Source organism: Salvelinus sp. IW2-2015, linkage group LG14 (assembly GCF_002910315.2).
Source record: "Salvelinus sp. IW2-2015 linkage group LG14, ASM291031v2, whole genome shotgun sequence".
Classification (NCBI taxonomy): Eukaryota; Metazoa; Chordata; class Actinopteri; order Salmoniformes; family Salmonidae; genus Salvelinus; species Salvelinus sp. IW2-2015.
Window position 1 is genome coordinate 36,711,974 of NC_036854.1, and position 16,702 is coordinate 36,728,675.

The 16,702-nt window shown below is 44.9% G+C and overlaps 1 protein-coding gene across 3 annotated transcripts in view; it reads right to left on the bottom strand.

Moving 5' to 3' along the window:
• Positions 1 to 15,421, bottom strand: part of ntng1a (netrin g1a) — a 95,098-nt gene extending 79,677 nt beyond the window's left edge. For all 3 annotated transcript variants that reach the window (XM_024000112.2, XM_024000111.2, XM_024000113.2), the window contains exon 1: positions 14,783 to 15,421. In XM_024000112.2, the coding sequence (XP_023855880.1) occupies positions 14,783 to 15,414 (632 nt within the window). In that variant the 5' untranslated portion in view covers positions 15,415 to 15,421. The remainder of the gene's footprint in view (positions 1 to 14,782) is intronic.
• Between the last annotated feature and the right edge of the window lie 1,281 nt (positions 15,422 to 16,702).

Consider the following 16,702-nt stretch of genomic DNA (forward strand, 5'->3'; position numbering starts at 1 on the left):
ACAAGCCAACAGCTACCCTCCCTCTGCTCGTTACAGGAGTCAGCCCTCCCTCCCTCTGCTGCAGTACACAGTACCTTCCGAAGACTGCATTCTTATGCCTTTAATTACAACCTAATTTGATCACAACATAGGAGAGAGAGAGCAAATGATGAGAGAGAGAAGGAGGAGAGAGAGAAGAGAGAAGAGAGAGAGAGAGAGAGAGAGAGAGAGAGAGAGAGAGAGAGAGGAGAGAGAGAGAGATGGAGAGAAGAGAGACGAGAGAGAGAGGAAGATGAGGAACAGAACGTATGAGAAAGAGATGAAGAGAGAGAGAGTAGAGAGAATAGATGAGAAAGATAATTAGATAGATACAGATAGAAAGAGAGAGCAAGAGAGAGAGAGAGAGAGAGAGAGAGAGAGAGAGAGAGAGAGAGAAGAAAACGAGACGGAGAGACAGAGACAGAGACACAGAGACAGACAAAGTGCATGGAGAGAAACAAAGAGAAAGAGAGAAAAATACCTAATATGTCAGTCAGGGAGTACGTAATTAGAAAATGTCCTTCCACCTCTCCTCTCCTCTCTTTGCCCACAAGTATTTTCCTGCTGGTGATACAGTAACATTGCAAGGGTGACAAATTAATTTCAGTCAATCGCCGTCATGAATTATTCACATTATCTCATGACTCCACGCTTCGTTTTGATTTTGAATGTTGTGTATCGATCCTGCCTCCTCAACGCCTTTGGTCTCGTTGTCATTCATAATTAAATATAATGAAAACCAGCCATGAATAACGCATGCTGTATCCACAAAACAACGTTTAGTATGCATTGCAGAACCAGACAAGAGGTGCACTTCTCCAACCATTCTCTCTGTTCTCTGTTTCGTTCTCTCGTTCTTTTTCTTCCACTGACCTACTTTGGCAGCTTGTAATATCACTAAGGCTCTATTCCTTTGTCTCTCAGTGTGCTGGATAAAAAAAGACTGGGATCTCTCAGGTCTCTCCCGTCTTATCCTAGCGACTGGAGAAGTCCATCCCAGTGACTGACGCCAGATGGATCCAACCTCCCTGGCTCTGCAGAATCGCTCCCACTGTGTGCCGCAAGTCACCTTAAGTTCACATTTAATTATTAGTTTAGATGTCTCACAAGTGGGGTATGGCCATCTCCCGTATGGTACATGCTCTCAGAAGCCAGGCAGTCTCATGTATCAACCTTCAGAGAGACCCACACTGAGGACAGTGCGCGCCAATGAAGGTGAAGTGACGTCTAGTTGGTAGAACCTCATGAAAGTATGAGGGGATGCCCAACAAGCCGGATCGCAAATCTCCTGTAAGGAATGCCCTTGAACAGAGCCCAAACATACTTTTGGTGGAGTGAACCCTCAGGACATCTGGAGGCTGGAACCCCTTGCTAATATAAGCCAATTTAATAGCTTCCACGATCCAATATGACAACTGTTGACGAGAAAAGGGGCCTCCCCTTGCAGGGAGACGCCCAGGACACAAAGAGTTGCTTGCGCTTGGGCAAAGCTCTCGTCCTCTAACCATAGACATAAAGGCAGGGTTGGGCAACAAGGTAAGCTTGGAAAAGCCCAAGGAAAACTGGAGGCATGAATTGGGAACTGACAGTGCACGTAGCTTGCTCGCTTTGCTGACACATGGGTGACCAGTATAGTGGTCTTAAATGAGAGATATTGCATCTCCATGCTTTCCAGCAGCTCAAAAGGCTGCTGTGAAATAGCCTCAAGCGCAATATAAAAATCCCATGACGGGACTAAAGGCTTGGGAACTGGATATAAGAAACCCTTCATGAAACAACATAACGAGGGGTGTTTCCCCACCGTGTTCTTGTCAAAGGCTATTTAACAGGCTAAGATACAGTTGAAGTCGGAAGTTTACATACACCTTAGCCAAATACATTTAAACTCAGTATTTCACAATTCCTGACATTTAATCCTAGTAAAAAGTCCCTGTCTTAGGTCAGTTAGGATCACCACTTTATTTTAAGAATGTGAAATGTCAGAATAATAGTAGAGAGGATATGATTTATTTCAGCTTTTATTTCTTCATCACATTCCCAGTGGGTCAGATGTTTACATACACTCAATTAGTATTTGTAGCATTCCTTTAAATGTTTAACTGTTTCAGGTAGCCATCCACAAGCTTCCCACAATAAGTTGGGTGAATTCTGTTCCATTCCTCTTGACAGAGCTGGTGTAACTGGTCAGATTGTAGGCCTCCTTGATCGCACACGCTTTTTCAGTTCTGCCCACTGCTTTGTGATGGTCACTCCAATACCTCGACTTTGTTGTCCTTAAGCCACAACTTTGGAAGTACGCTTGGGGTCATTGTCCATTTGGAAGACCCATCTGCGACCAAGTTTAACTTCCTGACTGATGTCTTGAGATGTAGCTTAATTTTTTCCACATTATTTTCCATCCTGATGATGCCATCTATTTTGTGAAGCGCACCAGTCCCTCCTGCAGCAAAGCACCCCCACAACATGATGCTGCACCCCCATGCTTCACGGTTGGGATGGTGTTCTTTGGCTTGCAAGCCTCCCCTTTTTCCTCCAAACATAATGATGGTCACTATGGCCAAACAGTTCTATTTTTGTTTCATCAGACCAGGTGACATTTCCCAAAAAGTACGATCTTAGTCCCCATGTGCAGTTGCAAACCTTAGTCTGGCTTTTTTATGGCGGTTTGGAGCAGTGGCTTCTTCCTTGCTGAGCGGCCTTTCAGGTTATGTCGATATAGGACTCGTTTTACTGTGGATATAGATACTTTGTTACCTGTTTCCTCCAGTATCTTCACAAGGTCCTTTGCTGTTGTTCTGGGATTGATTTGCACTTTTCGCACCAAAGTACATTCATCTCTAGGAGACAGAACACGTCTCCTTCCTGAGCGGTATGATGGCTGCGTGGTCCCATGGTTTTATACTTACCTACTATTGTTTGTACAGATGAACGTGGTACCTTCAGGCATTTGGAAATTGCTCCCAAGGATGAACCAGACTTGTAGAGGTCTACAATTAATTTTCTGAGGTCTTGGCTGATTTCTTTTGATTTTCCCATGGTGCAAGCAAAGAGGCACTGAGTTTGAAGGTAGGCCTTGAAATACATCCACAGGTACACCTTCAATTGACTCAAATGATGTCAATTAGCCTATCAGAAGCTTTTAAAGCCATGAAATCATTTTCTGGAATTTTCCAAGTTGTTTAAAGGCACAGTCAACTTAGTGTAAACTTCTGACCCACTGGAATTGTGATACAGTGAATTATAAGTGAAATAATCTTTTTTATTTTTTTATTTAGTGTGTTATGCACAAAGTAGATGTCCTAACCGACTTGCCAAAACTATAGTTTGTTAACAAGAAATTTGTGGAGTGGTTGAAAAACGAGTTTTAATGACTCCAACCTAACTATATGTAAACTTCCGACTTCAACTGTAGCTGCTAGATAGACCTTAACAGTGGAGAAAGTCTTCCCTCTGTCCAAAAGGTCCTGCAGAAAGCATAAAACATTGGATACAGAGCATTGGTAAGGAATTATGTTTTTGGTCACACCACTTCTCAAAAACACTTTTGATGTATGCCACCACAGTAGTATTGGCTGTTCGGATCAAGACGTGACACTTCCGAAGAGAGGGTAGAACGTATTTCAGTGAAAGAACCACTGTCAGCAATTCGAGGTAATTTATATGAGCAATGCAGAGTTGTGGGGTCCACACTCAGTTTATAGCATTTCCTTCGTGCACTGCGCCCCAGCCCGTGAGTGACACATCCATTGTTACCACTTTCCTTATTGCCTCTACCCATTGGGCAGTACCAAGAACGAAGATCGAGGGACTATTCCAGTGACGAGACATGCGGAGGTCACCTTTATCTGATGATTGAGGTGATGCCGTGTACACAGACGTTGTGCAAACACGCAGCGCTGAAAGTCTCTCATACTCAGTGCTCTGTGTCCTCCGCATGACATCTGGATATTGCAAAGGGCAGTGTTGACACACTGGCACCTGAGGACAGTGCTTGGTGGCGATTCCCTCCGTCTTCCTTGTGAGTGAAAATGCGTCGCTGCACAAAGGGAAGGGTTTTAGGTGCACAGATGTGTGTGTGTGTGGGGGTGGTCTATGCTCCACCCGAAAGGTGGCAGGTCAGAAAATGGGATGAACTGTTGGCTGCCACTCCCTGCTGCAGGGGACGTACCCCTATGTCGGGCGCCCCTTCTTCCCAGCAGAGGATTCAAATGGGCGGGACCTAGATGCGTCTACTTGGTTATCCGAACAAGTAGACGTGGCGGCGAAAGCTGGCTCAAACAGTTCCTTCAGCTCGAAAGAAGCATCAAGGCACTCTCCCGTACCACTGGAAGGCTCATGGAAAAGCATGGAGGCTGGAGGCTTGGAGGTTGAGGTCTTTGACGACACATATCACATCCCAAAGGTCTAGGTTAGGCTAGTCGATCGATAGGAGATTATGCATCTCTAGCATCATATCATCCTGGTAAGCCAGTAGTAGGGACGTAATGTTCAATGTGCGGCAGACACATGGACCTTTCGGTAGATAGACGCAGAATGACGAGGCACTGGGGTTGAATTGGTTGGTCAGTGACGGCTTGACCAKCGCTGGATTTCTGAGATCCAGCTCCTCCATGTCCTTGACATTCATACTGGCAAAAAGTCTGTTTTGGACCTTAGCTGTAAAGGGTTTTGTCCCAATTGCGTTTGGCTTCCGCCACGCAAGCTGGGATAGCTTGGAAGAGTTGCTTGCCTGGGATGGTGCAAGAGGGGAGTTTCCTCCAATCATAGCAGTCCCTCTCTGCGTTGCCGCCACATGCTGGTTCGGCCCACTCAATACGTAGTCTGGTCGCTGCCTGTTTGCAGAAATCAATGAGTGAATATCTGTCATCTGCCATCGATGCCTCACTAGGGGTGGAAGGCCTAGATGTTACGGCTTGCGCTGGAGGAGTTCGGTCATAATCTCGCCATCGTCTTCGTCGATGACGAGGTCCCCTTCCCCGTCCTCCGGGGCCAAGCTCTGGAAAAGTGGGTGAAGGTCCTCGGGATAGCCAACCATTGTGTCAAAATGAGGAATGAGTCTACTAGGCAGTCTCCCCGCTCAAGTAACCTTTCTGGTCACACAAAAAAGAGTCAAAAATGCAATTTCCTATGTAAGACATTCAAAATCAGACTTGCTTACACCCCATGGCTAGGCTACATGGCCAGGCTATATGGCCAGGCTACACAGCCAGGCTATATGTACCACTATATCACTAGAGTGAGCTACAGTGTACCCTGCTTTCTGTTTCCTGGAATCCACTATTAAACTGGTTTAAATGCTTTTAAGCACACCAATGAGAATCACTATAAGTGCCATACTTCACAGTACAGTTTAAAGTCTAAATGATGAGGCACCCACTTCAATATCCAAAAGCAGCCGTTATGCTCCAGTTCCACTGCTCTGCATACTTCTCTGTGATCCGTCATGCAATTAAGCATTTGTTTCCCCTTTAACCATAGTTAAGTTAAATTGTAGAGTGTAATTAAACCATGGAGTGTAAAACAGCTGTTCAGTCAAAACCCCAGCAACTCTTCAACTATTTTTACTGCATAAAGACACAGGGAAAACATTGTGTAGCTCTGTAACTCTGCTAACAGACTAATATCATCTTGTGTTTATGTCGTTGTATGCCTCTCCGGAGACATCATAAATCAAACACTAATTAGAACCAGTGTGGTGACACGACGCGTTCCGATGCTTCTACCTCTGATCTACCTTCCATCAGCTAAGAAACAGCTGAGCCGGTTGCTGCTCTCCAAATTAAAGTAGTGTGTTAGCTAGAGAGCTGAGAGGAACTTTGTTAATTAAGGAAGCTGACAGCCTTAGAACACTTAAAGATCATTAGATGTGGACTCAGCCCATTATCAGCCTGAAAACGTCACCCTGGCACATTTTTGCAAAAAGGTTAACCGTCACAGTACTTTTTCTCAGTGCATTGCAGTCAATGGGAAAAGATGAGTGTCACAGGGTTGACGTTTTTCTCAATTCATAGCAGTCAATGGGAAAAGAAACACGTCAACTAATTGAATCTTATGTCAATAAATTGTAGTCAACAGGAAAAGATTAGTGTCACGGGATTGATGCCTTAGTGAATACAATGCATTCAATGGGGGAAGATTAGCGTCACAATATGGATGCATAGAGAATAGCATCACAAACATGACACCCTCCTATCTCCCTCTCTCCCCCTCTCGCCTTACTCCCACCACTTTATTTAACTAGGCAAGTCAGTTGAGAACAAATTCTCATTTACAATGACGGCCTACCCCGGCCAAACCCGGACGACACAGGGCCAATTGTGCACCGCCCTATGGGACTCCCAATCACGGCCGGATGTGATACAGCCTGGATTCAAACCAGGGACTGTAGTGACGCCTCTTGCACTGAGATGCAGTGCCTTAGGCCACCGCCCCACTCGGGAGCCCACTTTCCCACCCCCACAGACAGGATATTGACACATAGATACGCATCAAGGGTATTTGGCGCATAAATGAATACCTTGCATTCAAGGCAAAAGTTGGTGATAGAGCTGCAATGGATAAATTGTTGAAAGACTCAGACAGACAGACAGACAGACAGACAGACATATTCACTCACAGACCAACAGACAGAGAGACAGACAGACAGACAGACAGGCAGGCAGGCAGGTAGACAGACAGACAAACTTTAAACTGAACCCTAAACCTAACCCTAACCCTAGCTTCATGTTCACATCTTGGTTTAAACCTAACCCTAGCCATAACCCTAACACTAACGTCTTGTCCACATCCCGGCCCCACCCTAACTCCAAGAGCTGAGACAAGATGAGGGCTAGGTTTAGGGTTATGGCTAGGTTTAGAGTTACACCGGGTTCTGGACATGAAGCTAGGGTTAGGGTTAAGGTTGAGCCGGAAGTTGATATGAAGCTAGGATTAGGGTTAGGGCCTAGACATAACCCATTAATCCAATTAACAATTGGGACACGTTTCAGAAAACTAGGCCTATGTCGCGGGTCACTACTTCACATGAGAGCCATTTGAAAGTAATCTTGTTCTTTTTTATCAAAATGCGTTTTTTTGGCAGAAATGCCTTCTGGAATATGTGAACTTTCATGTGCCTTTCATGTGCATACAAACTGTATGCCATCTGTAAATACGAATAAAATGGTTAAATTACGAGCCTAGTCGGTTAAGCCACAGAAAAAGTCAGCAACCTTCCCGCTAGCCATGATTGACTGAGAGAATGAATGGGCCTGACATGTCGAGAGATGTGTTCGGATTGGTCTGCCATATAGCTCGTTTCTGTCTATTTGTAAGTAATCCTGTCAAATGCGGCTTTAAAAAATATATATTGCTTAGTAGAACTGCATAAGTGTTGCTCTCCACTTTCTGGAGGATCGAGTTTTGAAATCAGTGGAATTAGAGTATGATAGCTAAGGAGATGGAGAAAACACCTGTCTCCGGATTACATCTTCAAACTAAGGGCAACCATGGCAGGCCCAACCCCTATTACTAGCCTGTTCAACCTCTCTTCCGTATCATCTGAGATCCCTAAAGATTGGAAAGCTGCCGCGGTCATCCCCCTGTTCAAAGGGGGAGACACTCTAGACCCAAACTGTTATAGACCTATATCCATCCTGCACTGCCTTTCTAAAATCTTCGAAAGTCAAGTTAACAAACAGATCACCGACCATTTCGAATCCCACCGTATCTTCTCCACTATACAATCTGGTTTCCGAGCTGGTCATGGGTGCACCTCAACCACGCTCAAGGTCCTAAATGATATCATAACCGCCATCGATAAAGTACTGTGCAGCCGTCTTCATCGACCTGGCCAAGGCTTTCAATCACTGCATTCTTATCGGCAGACTCAATAGCCTTGGTTTCTCAAATGACTGCCTCGCCTGGTGACCAACAACTTCTCAGATAGAGTTCAGTGTGTCAAATCGGAGGGCCTGTTGTCCGGATCTCTGGCAGTCACTATGGGGGTGCCACAGGGTTCAATTCTCGGGCCAACTCTTTTCTCTGTATATATCAATGATGTTGCTCTTGCTGCTGGTGATTCTCTGATCCACCTCTACACAGACGACACCATTCTGTATACACCTGGCCCTTCTTTGGACACTGTGTTAACACACCTCCAAACGAGCTTCAATGCCATACAACACTCCTTCCGTGGCCTCCAACTGCTAGTAAAACTAAATGCATGCTCTTCAACCGATCGCTTCCCTTACCCGCCCGCCCGAGTAGCATCACTACTCTGGACGGTTCTGACTTAGGATATGTGGACAACTACAAATACTTAGGTGTCTGGTTAGACTGTAAACTCTCCTTCCAGACTCACATTACGCATCTCCAATCCAAAATTAAATCTAGAATTGGCTTCCTATTTCGCAACAAAACCTGCTTCACTCATGCTGCCAAACATACCCTCGTAAAACTGACTATCCTACCGATCCTTGACCTCGGCGATGTCATTTACAAAATAGCCTCCAACACTCTACTCAGCAAACTGGATGTAGTCTATCACAGTGCCATCCGTTTTGTCACCAAAGCCCCATATACTACCCACCACTGCGACCTGTATGCTCTTGTTGGCTGGCCCTCACTACATATTCGTCGCCAAACCCACTGGCTCCAGATCATCTATAAGTCTTTACTAGGTAAAGCCCCGCTTTATCTCAGCTCACTGGTCACCATAGCAACACCCACCTGTAGCACGCGCTCCAGCAGGTATAGTTCACTGGTCATCCCCAAAGACAACACTTCCTTTGGCCGCCTTTAGTTCCAGTTCTTTGCTGCCAATAACTGGAACGAATTGCAAATATCACTGACGCTAGAGTCTTAAATCTCCCTCTCTAATATTGTTATCCAATATTGTTATTCATTCTCTGGCTCTTTTGCACCCCAGTATCTCTACTTGCACACCATCATCTGCACACCTATCACTCCAGTTTTAATGCTAAATTGTAATTATTTCGCCTCTATGGTCTATGTATTGCCTTACCTCCCTACTTTTCTACATTTGCAGACACTGTACATAGATTTTTCTATTGTGTTATTGACTGTACGTTTGTTTTTTTGTGTAACTCTGTGTTGTTGTTTTTGTCGCACTGCTTTGCTTTATCTTGGCCAGGTCGCAGTTGTAAATGAGAACTTGTTCTCAACTGGCCTACCTGGTTAAATAAAGGTGAAATTAAAATTAAAATAAAAAAATATCTTGGAGAAACTGAAGATGGACCACAGGAATATTGAGGTGGAGCGCACCCACAAGCCTGCAAAATCCACCACCGGCCCAAGTTACAGGCCCAGGCCAATACTGGTCAAGTTCCTGTCTCAACATCACCAGTCTCAAAGTCAACGGTGAAGAGGCGACTCCGGGATGCTGGCCTTCTAGCATCCTGGAGTCGCCTCTTCACTGTTGATGTTGAGACTGGTGTTTTGCGGGTACTATTTAATGAAGCTGCCAGTTGAGGACTTGTGAGGCATCTGTTTCTCAAACTAGACACTAATGTACACGCTGTTCTGTTAAGGGAGTAGTACAAAGCATTGTACAAGATCTTCAGTTTCTTGGTAATTTCTCGGATGGAACAGCCTTCACTTCTCAGAACAAGAATAGACTGATGAGCCATTTTGAGCCTATAATCGAACCCACAAATGCTGATGCTCCATATATTTAACTAATCTAAAGAAGGCCAGTTTTATTGCTTCTTTAACCAGCACAACTGTTTTCAGCTGTGCTAATATAACTGGAAAAGAGTTTTCTAACAATAAATTTGCCTTTTAAAATTATAAACTTGGATTAGCTAACACAACGTGCCATTGGAACACAGAAGTGATAATTGCTGATAATGGGCCTCTGTACGCCTATGAAGATATTCCATTTAAAAAAAATCAGCTGTCTCCAACTACAACTTCCTGACTGATGGCTTGAGATGTTGCTTCAATATATCCACATCATTTTCTTTCCTCAAGATGCCATCTATTTTGTGAAGTGCACCAGTCCCTCCTGCAGCAAAGCACCCCCCACTACATGATGCTGCCACCCCCGTGCTTCAGGGTTGGGATGGTGTTCTTCGGCTTACAAGCCTCTCCCTTTTTCCTCCAAACATAATGATGGTCATGTTGGCCAAACAGTTCTATCTTTGTTTCATCAGACCAGAGGACATTTCTCCAAAAAGTACGATCTTTGTCCCCATGTGCAGTTGCAAACCTTAGTCTGGCTTTTTTATGGCGTTTTGGAGCAGTGGCTTCTTCCTTGCGGAGCGATCTTTCAGGTATGTAGATATAGGACTCGTTTTACTGTGGATACAGATACTTTTGTACATGTTTACTCCAGCATCTTCACAAGGTCCTTTGCTGTTGTTCTGGGATTGATTTGCACTTTTCGCACCAAAGTACGTTCATCTCTAGGAGACAGAATGCGTCTCCTTCCTGAGCGGTATGACAGCTGCGTGGTCCCATGGTGTTTATACTTGCGTACTATTGTTCGTACAGATGAACGTGGTACCTTCAGGCGTTTGGAAATTGCTTGAAGACTTGTGGAAGTCTACCATTTTTTTTCTGAGGTCTTGGCTGATTTCTTTTGATTTTCCAAGCAAAGGGGCACTGAGTTTGAAGGTAGGCCTTGAAATACACCCACAGGTACACCTCCAATTGACTCAAATGATGTCAATTAGCCTATCAGAAGCTTCTAAAGCAATGACATCATTTTCTGGAATTTTCCAAGCTGTTTAAAGGCACAGTCAACTTAGTGTATGTAAACTTCTGATCCACTGGAATTGTGACACAGTGAATTATAAGTGAAATAATCTGTCTGTCAACAATTGTTGGAAAAATGTCCTAACCGACTTGCCAAAACTATAGTTTGTTAACAAGAAATTTGTGGACTGGTTGAAAAATGAGTTTTAATGACCCCAACCTAAGTGTATGTAAACCTCCGACTTCAACTGTATGTAAATAAGGTATTTCTGTTTTTTATTTTGAATAAAAGTGCAAAAATTTCGAAAAACCTGTTTTCGCTTTGTCATTATGGGGTATTGTGTGTAGATTGCTGAGGATTTATAAAAATGTAATCCATTTTAGAAATAGGCTGTAACGTAAAACAAACTGTGGAAAAAGTCAAGGGGTCTGAATACTTTCCGAAGGCACAATTCATTTGATGATACAGCAGTAACAATACAAGGAAGGATATATCATCTATAGAAGAGACAGACAGGTGTGCCTGTATATATTCAGAGTCATATCCTTGTAATGCTTAGAGATCTTACTGTATGTGTTTTGTAAAGTCATTCCGCTGCGGCACTTCTTGTTTTATTACAAACATTAATGTGCTGGAAATTCCAAATTGTTTGCATAGTCATATGGAATCATGTAGTAACCAAAAGAGTGTTTAACAAATAAAAATATATTGTATATTTTAGATTCTTCAAAGTAGCCACCCTTTTCCTTGATGACAGCTTTGCACACTATTGGCATTCTCAAATATAAAATATATTTTGATTTGTTTGACACTTACTACATGATGCCATGTGTGTTATTTCATAGTTTTGATGTCTTCACTATTATTCTACAGTGTAGAAAATAGTAAAAATAAAGAAAAACCTGAATAAGTAGTTGTGTCCAAACTTTTGACTGGTACTGTATGTGTGACTGCTAGATGGACACACACACTACATGTCAATGTTTTTAAATGTATGTAAATTTCCTTTTGTCTGTAATCTATTTTTCGTTATGTGTCGAACCCCAGTAAGACTAGCTGTCGCAGTTGGTGTCGGCTAATGGGGATTCTAATAAATCAAATCAAATCTGCCTGCCTGTCTGTCTGTCTGTCTGTTGGCCTGTCTGTGGGCGAGAGGAGGGAGAGAGAGATGAGGTGGAGAATGCAGGGAAAGAAGGAGGGAGAGAGAATAGAGGGGGAGGAAAGGGAAAAAAGTGGAGAGTGAGGGGGGAGGGAGAGGGTGAAGGAGGGATGGGGAGAGGGGATGGAGAGGAAGGGGAGGGACGGAAAGAAGGAGTGAGGGAGAGGGAGAGGGAGAGAGAGGAGAGTGAGAGGGAGAGGGTGAAGGATGGGAGGGGGAGAGGGGGAGAGGGAGGAGGGAGGGGAGAGAGAGAGAGAGTCGACTGACAGATAGGTGGGAGAGAGGAGGGAGAGCGAGAAATGAGAGAAGTGGGAGGCAGGGAAACAAGGAGGGAGAGAGAATGGAGGGGAAGGAGGGAGAGAGAGAAGGGGGGAGTAAGGGAAGGGGAGACAGAGAGGGAGGGAGACAGTGAAGAAGGGATGGGGAGAGAGAGGAGGGAGGGGCAGAGAGATATAAGAGGAAGTGGAGGGAGGGAAAGAAGGAGGGAGAGAGAATTGAGGGGAGAGGAGGGAGAGAGAGGAGAGAGAGGGGAAGAGGGTGGAGGGGGTGAAAGAAGGGGAGGTAGAAAGGAGAGAATTAGGGGGGATAAAGAGGAGGTAGAGCGTGAGAAAGACAGAGACAGTCAGTGAATTGGTTGATGCTTATCTTTTCCCATTGACTACTATGTATTGCCATAAAAGTCAAACCTTTGACACTCATCTTTTCCCATTGAACCCAATGTACTGAGATCAACATTGACCCTGTGACACTCATCTTTTTCCATTGACTGCAATGTATTGAGAAAAACGTCCAGCCTGTGACACTCATCTTTTCCAATTTACTGCAATGTATTGAGAAAAACGTCAGCTTCTGTAACATTTTACCTGGATGTCAATTTTTTGGACGTTTTCTATGGTACAGTAGAGGCCTCTAGAACATTCTGCTTTGTGTCATTGTTCAGAGTGGCTCCACAGGAGGCCCCTCTAAACAGTTCTATGGAGTGGCACCACAGGAGGCCCCTCTAAACAGTTCTATGGGCAACATGCCGGCATGTACTACTCTTCTAGCTACACGTCTTCTATTTCTGAAGTTGAAGGATGGGTTCCCTCCTACTTTTAGCCATTGTATAAAGGGGCGGCAGATAGCCAAGTGGTTAGAGCGTTGTGCCAGTAACCAAAAGGTTGCTAGATCGAGTCCCTGAGCTGACAAGTTAAAAAAAACTGTTGTTCTGCTCCTGAACAAGGCAGTTAACCCACTGTTCCTAGGCTGTCATTGTAAATAAGAATTAGTTCTTAACTGACTTGCCAGGTTAAAGAAGTAAGTCGTGCAACATCTCAAGCTAGAGAAAATGTGCTGTTTCATTATTGGATCTGCAAATACATGTCATACTATCTGGCACCCTTTCTTTTTAGGAGACATGGACCTAGCTAATTTCACAACGCCATTAAATAACCTAAATTAGAATTTGTATCCCTATCTTTACTCTTCTCTCCTTTCTGTTTGATTATATCTTTGTTTTTCGTTATTTGATTATATTGCTCCAGTTCTATGTCATGCCCCTTTACGTCTGGTATTGGGGTGGAGCTCTGTTGGAGCATGGGGGGTTGTGGTGGGTTTGATGTGTTAGGGGATCAGTGTGTGTTTTGCCCTCTAGTTGTTTGTCTGTATTGTCTCACATAATAAATACTAAATTTAAAAAACGTAATAAAAAATCAACACCTCCCTCTGCAACTGGATCTTGGACTTCCTGACGGGCCTCCCCCGGGTGGTGAGGGTAGGCAACAACACATCCGCCACGCTGACCCTCAACACAGGGCCCCTCGGGGTTGCGTGCTTAGTCACCTCCTGTACTCCCTGTTCCCCCAAGACTGTGTACCTGCGCACGACTCCAACACCATCATTAAATTTGACGGTGATAGGCCTGATCACCGACAACGATGAGACAGCCTACAAGGAGGTGGTCAGAGACCTGTTAGTGTGGTGCCCGGATAACAACCTCTCCCTCAATGTCAGCAAGACGAAGGAGCTGATCGTGGACTACAGGAAATGGAGGGCGGAGCATGCCCCCATCCACATCGACGGGTCTGTAGTGGAGAGGGTTGAGAGGAATTATCATGGTCCACACACACCAACACATGAAGAGAGCATGACAATGCCTCTTCCCCCTCAGGAGGCTGATAAGATGAATGGGCCCTCAGATCCTCAAAAAGTTCTACAGCTGCACCATTGAGAGCATCTTGACTGGCTGCATCACCGCTTGGTATGGCAACTGCTTGGCATTCAACTGCAAGGCGCTACAGAGAGTTGTGTGCACGGCCCAGTACATCACTGCGGCCGAGCAACATTCCATCCAGGACCTCTATACCAGGCGGTGTCAGAGGAAGGCCCAAAATATATTCAAAGACTCCAGCCACCCAAGTCATAGACTGTTCTCTCTGCTATCGTACGGCAAGTGGTAGCGATGCATCAAATCTGGAACCAACAGGACCCTAAACAGCTTCTACCACCAAGCCATAAGACTGCTAAATAGTTAGTTAAATAGTTAAACAATAGCTACCCGGTCTATCTGCATCGACCCTTTTTACACTAACTCTTTTGACTCATCACATACGCTGCTGTTACTGTCTATTACATATCCTGTTGCCTAGTCACTTTACCCCTACCTATATGTACAGTACATATCTACCTCAAATACCTTCATTTCTATCTAATTGAACCCTGCTGTATCCATCCTTCTGCCCAGAATCATACATGCATTAATATGCACTCATTCAAGTGCAGGAACTATAATTTGGCAATAGTGACTTGATCCTAATATGCACTGTAGCCACATACCAAGACACATAACATAGTAAATAGGATGTGAACCCAGTCAACCTCTGCTGCGACAGAAAACAAAGTAGTAAAAATGTATTGTGAGAGCTTACCTTCCCTGGACCTTGATGTCAGAGATGGCGTAGAAGTATCTGGACAGGTTGTTCTCGTCTACCATGGTGGCCCCTGTGGCTGGTCGGAGGAGCCGGACCCTCAGGTCTGTAATGGTGAAGAAGTCTCTCAGGTTCTTGGTGGTGTCTAACTGACCGTAGAGGGACGCCATGTTGTGGAGCCGTGGTCCGGCGAACAGTGCAAAGCGGTCCTTGATCTCGAAGCGCACCGTCTTGTCATACTTCCACACGTAGCCCCTGGAGTATTCCTCAGTGCAGATGATGTCTAGGAGAGTGTGCTGGGTCAGGTCCTGGACAGTCTTGGCATCCATGGTGAAAGCGTCCAGACAGTCTGTGGCGTAGAACTGGTAGGGTTGCCAGGTCTTACCGTAGTCCAGAGATTTCTCCAGAACCATCTGTTCCGGGCGGCCGGACTCAAAGGTGACCACGATGTCGTCGGTCAGCTCGATGGTTTTGCTCCACGACAGTGTGATGTTGACCAGGAGGGCTTTGGGGTACTTCTTCCAGGAACTGGACTGCCAGAAGGTTGTGGGGTTGCGGCCCTCGAAATCGAACATGAGCTCCGGTGGGTGGGCCAGGTCCTCGTTTTCGGCATCACATTCATTGTTACACATGTACGGGTTCTCCTAAAAGAGAGGGAAAAATAAAGACAGAGAAAGAACGACATTAAGGAATTGAAATGGTAAACAATAACACAGGTACCCAAAGATTATTTTTATGAGCCTTGAGTTCTATGTGTAGCCAAGTGTAGGTTAAAGAAATAGACGTCCACAGAGCCCTAGTACGACCATGACTCTGCATAATTTCAATAGTATTGATGTGATGTTGGGTCCAGGGCTCCAGCTGTGGTACTAAATGAATCTAAATGAGGGGCTAGCCTATTAGAAAACACCCGGAGACACATTCATGTTTTATGGGGACGTTTCGAAGAAGTCACCCCTCCACCACGGACTTACAACACCCCTCTTCTCATAGCCAGACTGCAAGAACCAAAGGAGCTCCCGCGTGGTGCAGTGGTCTAAGGCACTGCATCTCAGTGCTAGAGGTGTCATTATGGACCCTGGTTCAATTCCAGGCTGTATCACAACCGGCCGTGATTGGGAGTCCCATAGGGCGTAATTGGCACAGTGTCGTCTGGGTTAGGGTTTGGCCGGGGTAGGCCGTCATTGTAAATAAGACATTGTTCTTAACTGACTTGCCTGGTTAAATATTATTTAAAAAATATGACAGGGTCTTGCATTTGTATCTCATATCATCTTCCCTGTATCATTTATGGCTAAGCACTATCACCCACAACATTATAAACACCAGCAGATATAGAAGTCCAGAGGGGTGGAGAGAGAATTGCAAGGAATACCTGGTGCCTAATTTCCTCGTAAGTAGCAGGTATAACATGAAGGTCAATCTAACAAGTGGAGAATAGCCCGCCATCTTTCCACAATAATTTTTTTTTGCATAAAGCCTGGCTCAATCTGAATTTAATGGCTGGGAAACTCAAGAGGTGTGCCTTTTGTCAATTCTGTCATTGAAGGATGAAAAATATATCATCCAACCTCCAGTTCAAAGTCAAGGGTATCAAGCCAGAGAGAGGGAGAGCAAAGGAAGGCAGAGAGCATAACTTAAAGGATCTCTCTCTCCCTCTCTCTTTCCCTCTCTTGCTCTTTTTAAAAGAGGCAGGCAGGCAGGTGAGCAGGCAACGCCTCAGATTCATCAAGACCCTTTCCTCTAGAAAACAACCTCCTCAAAACATTGGTACGGTTTGCCACAAATCGTTACACCGCCATGTTCTTCTTTCCCCGGGGCTACAGCCTGCAGTCGGCCGTTGGACTAAGGGGAGGGGGGTACTTCAGGAAGGACCTTTCAACAGAGACGCTCCTCCAATTTATCAGAACAAGATAATCC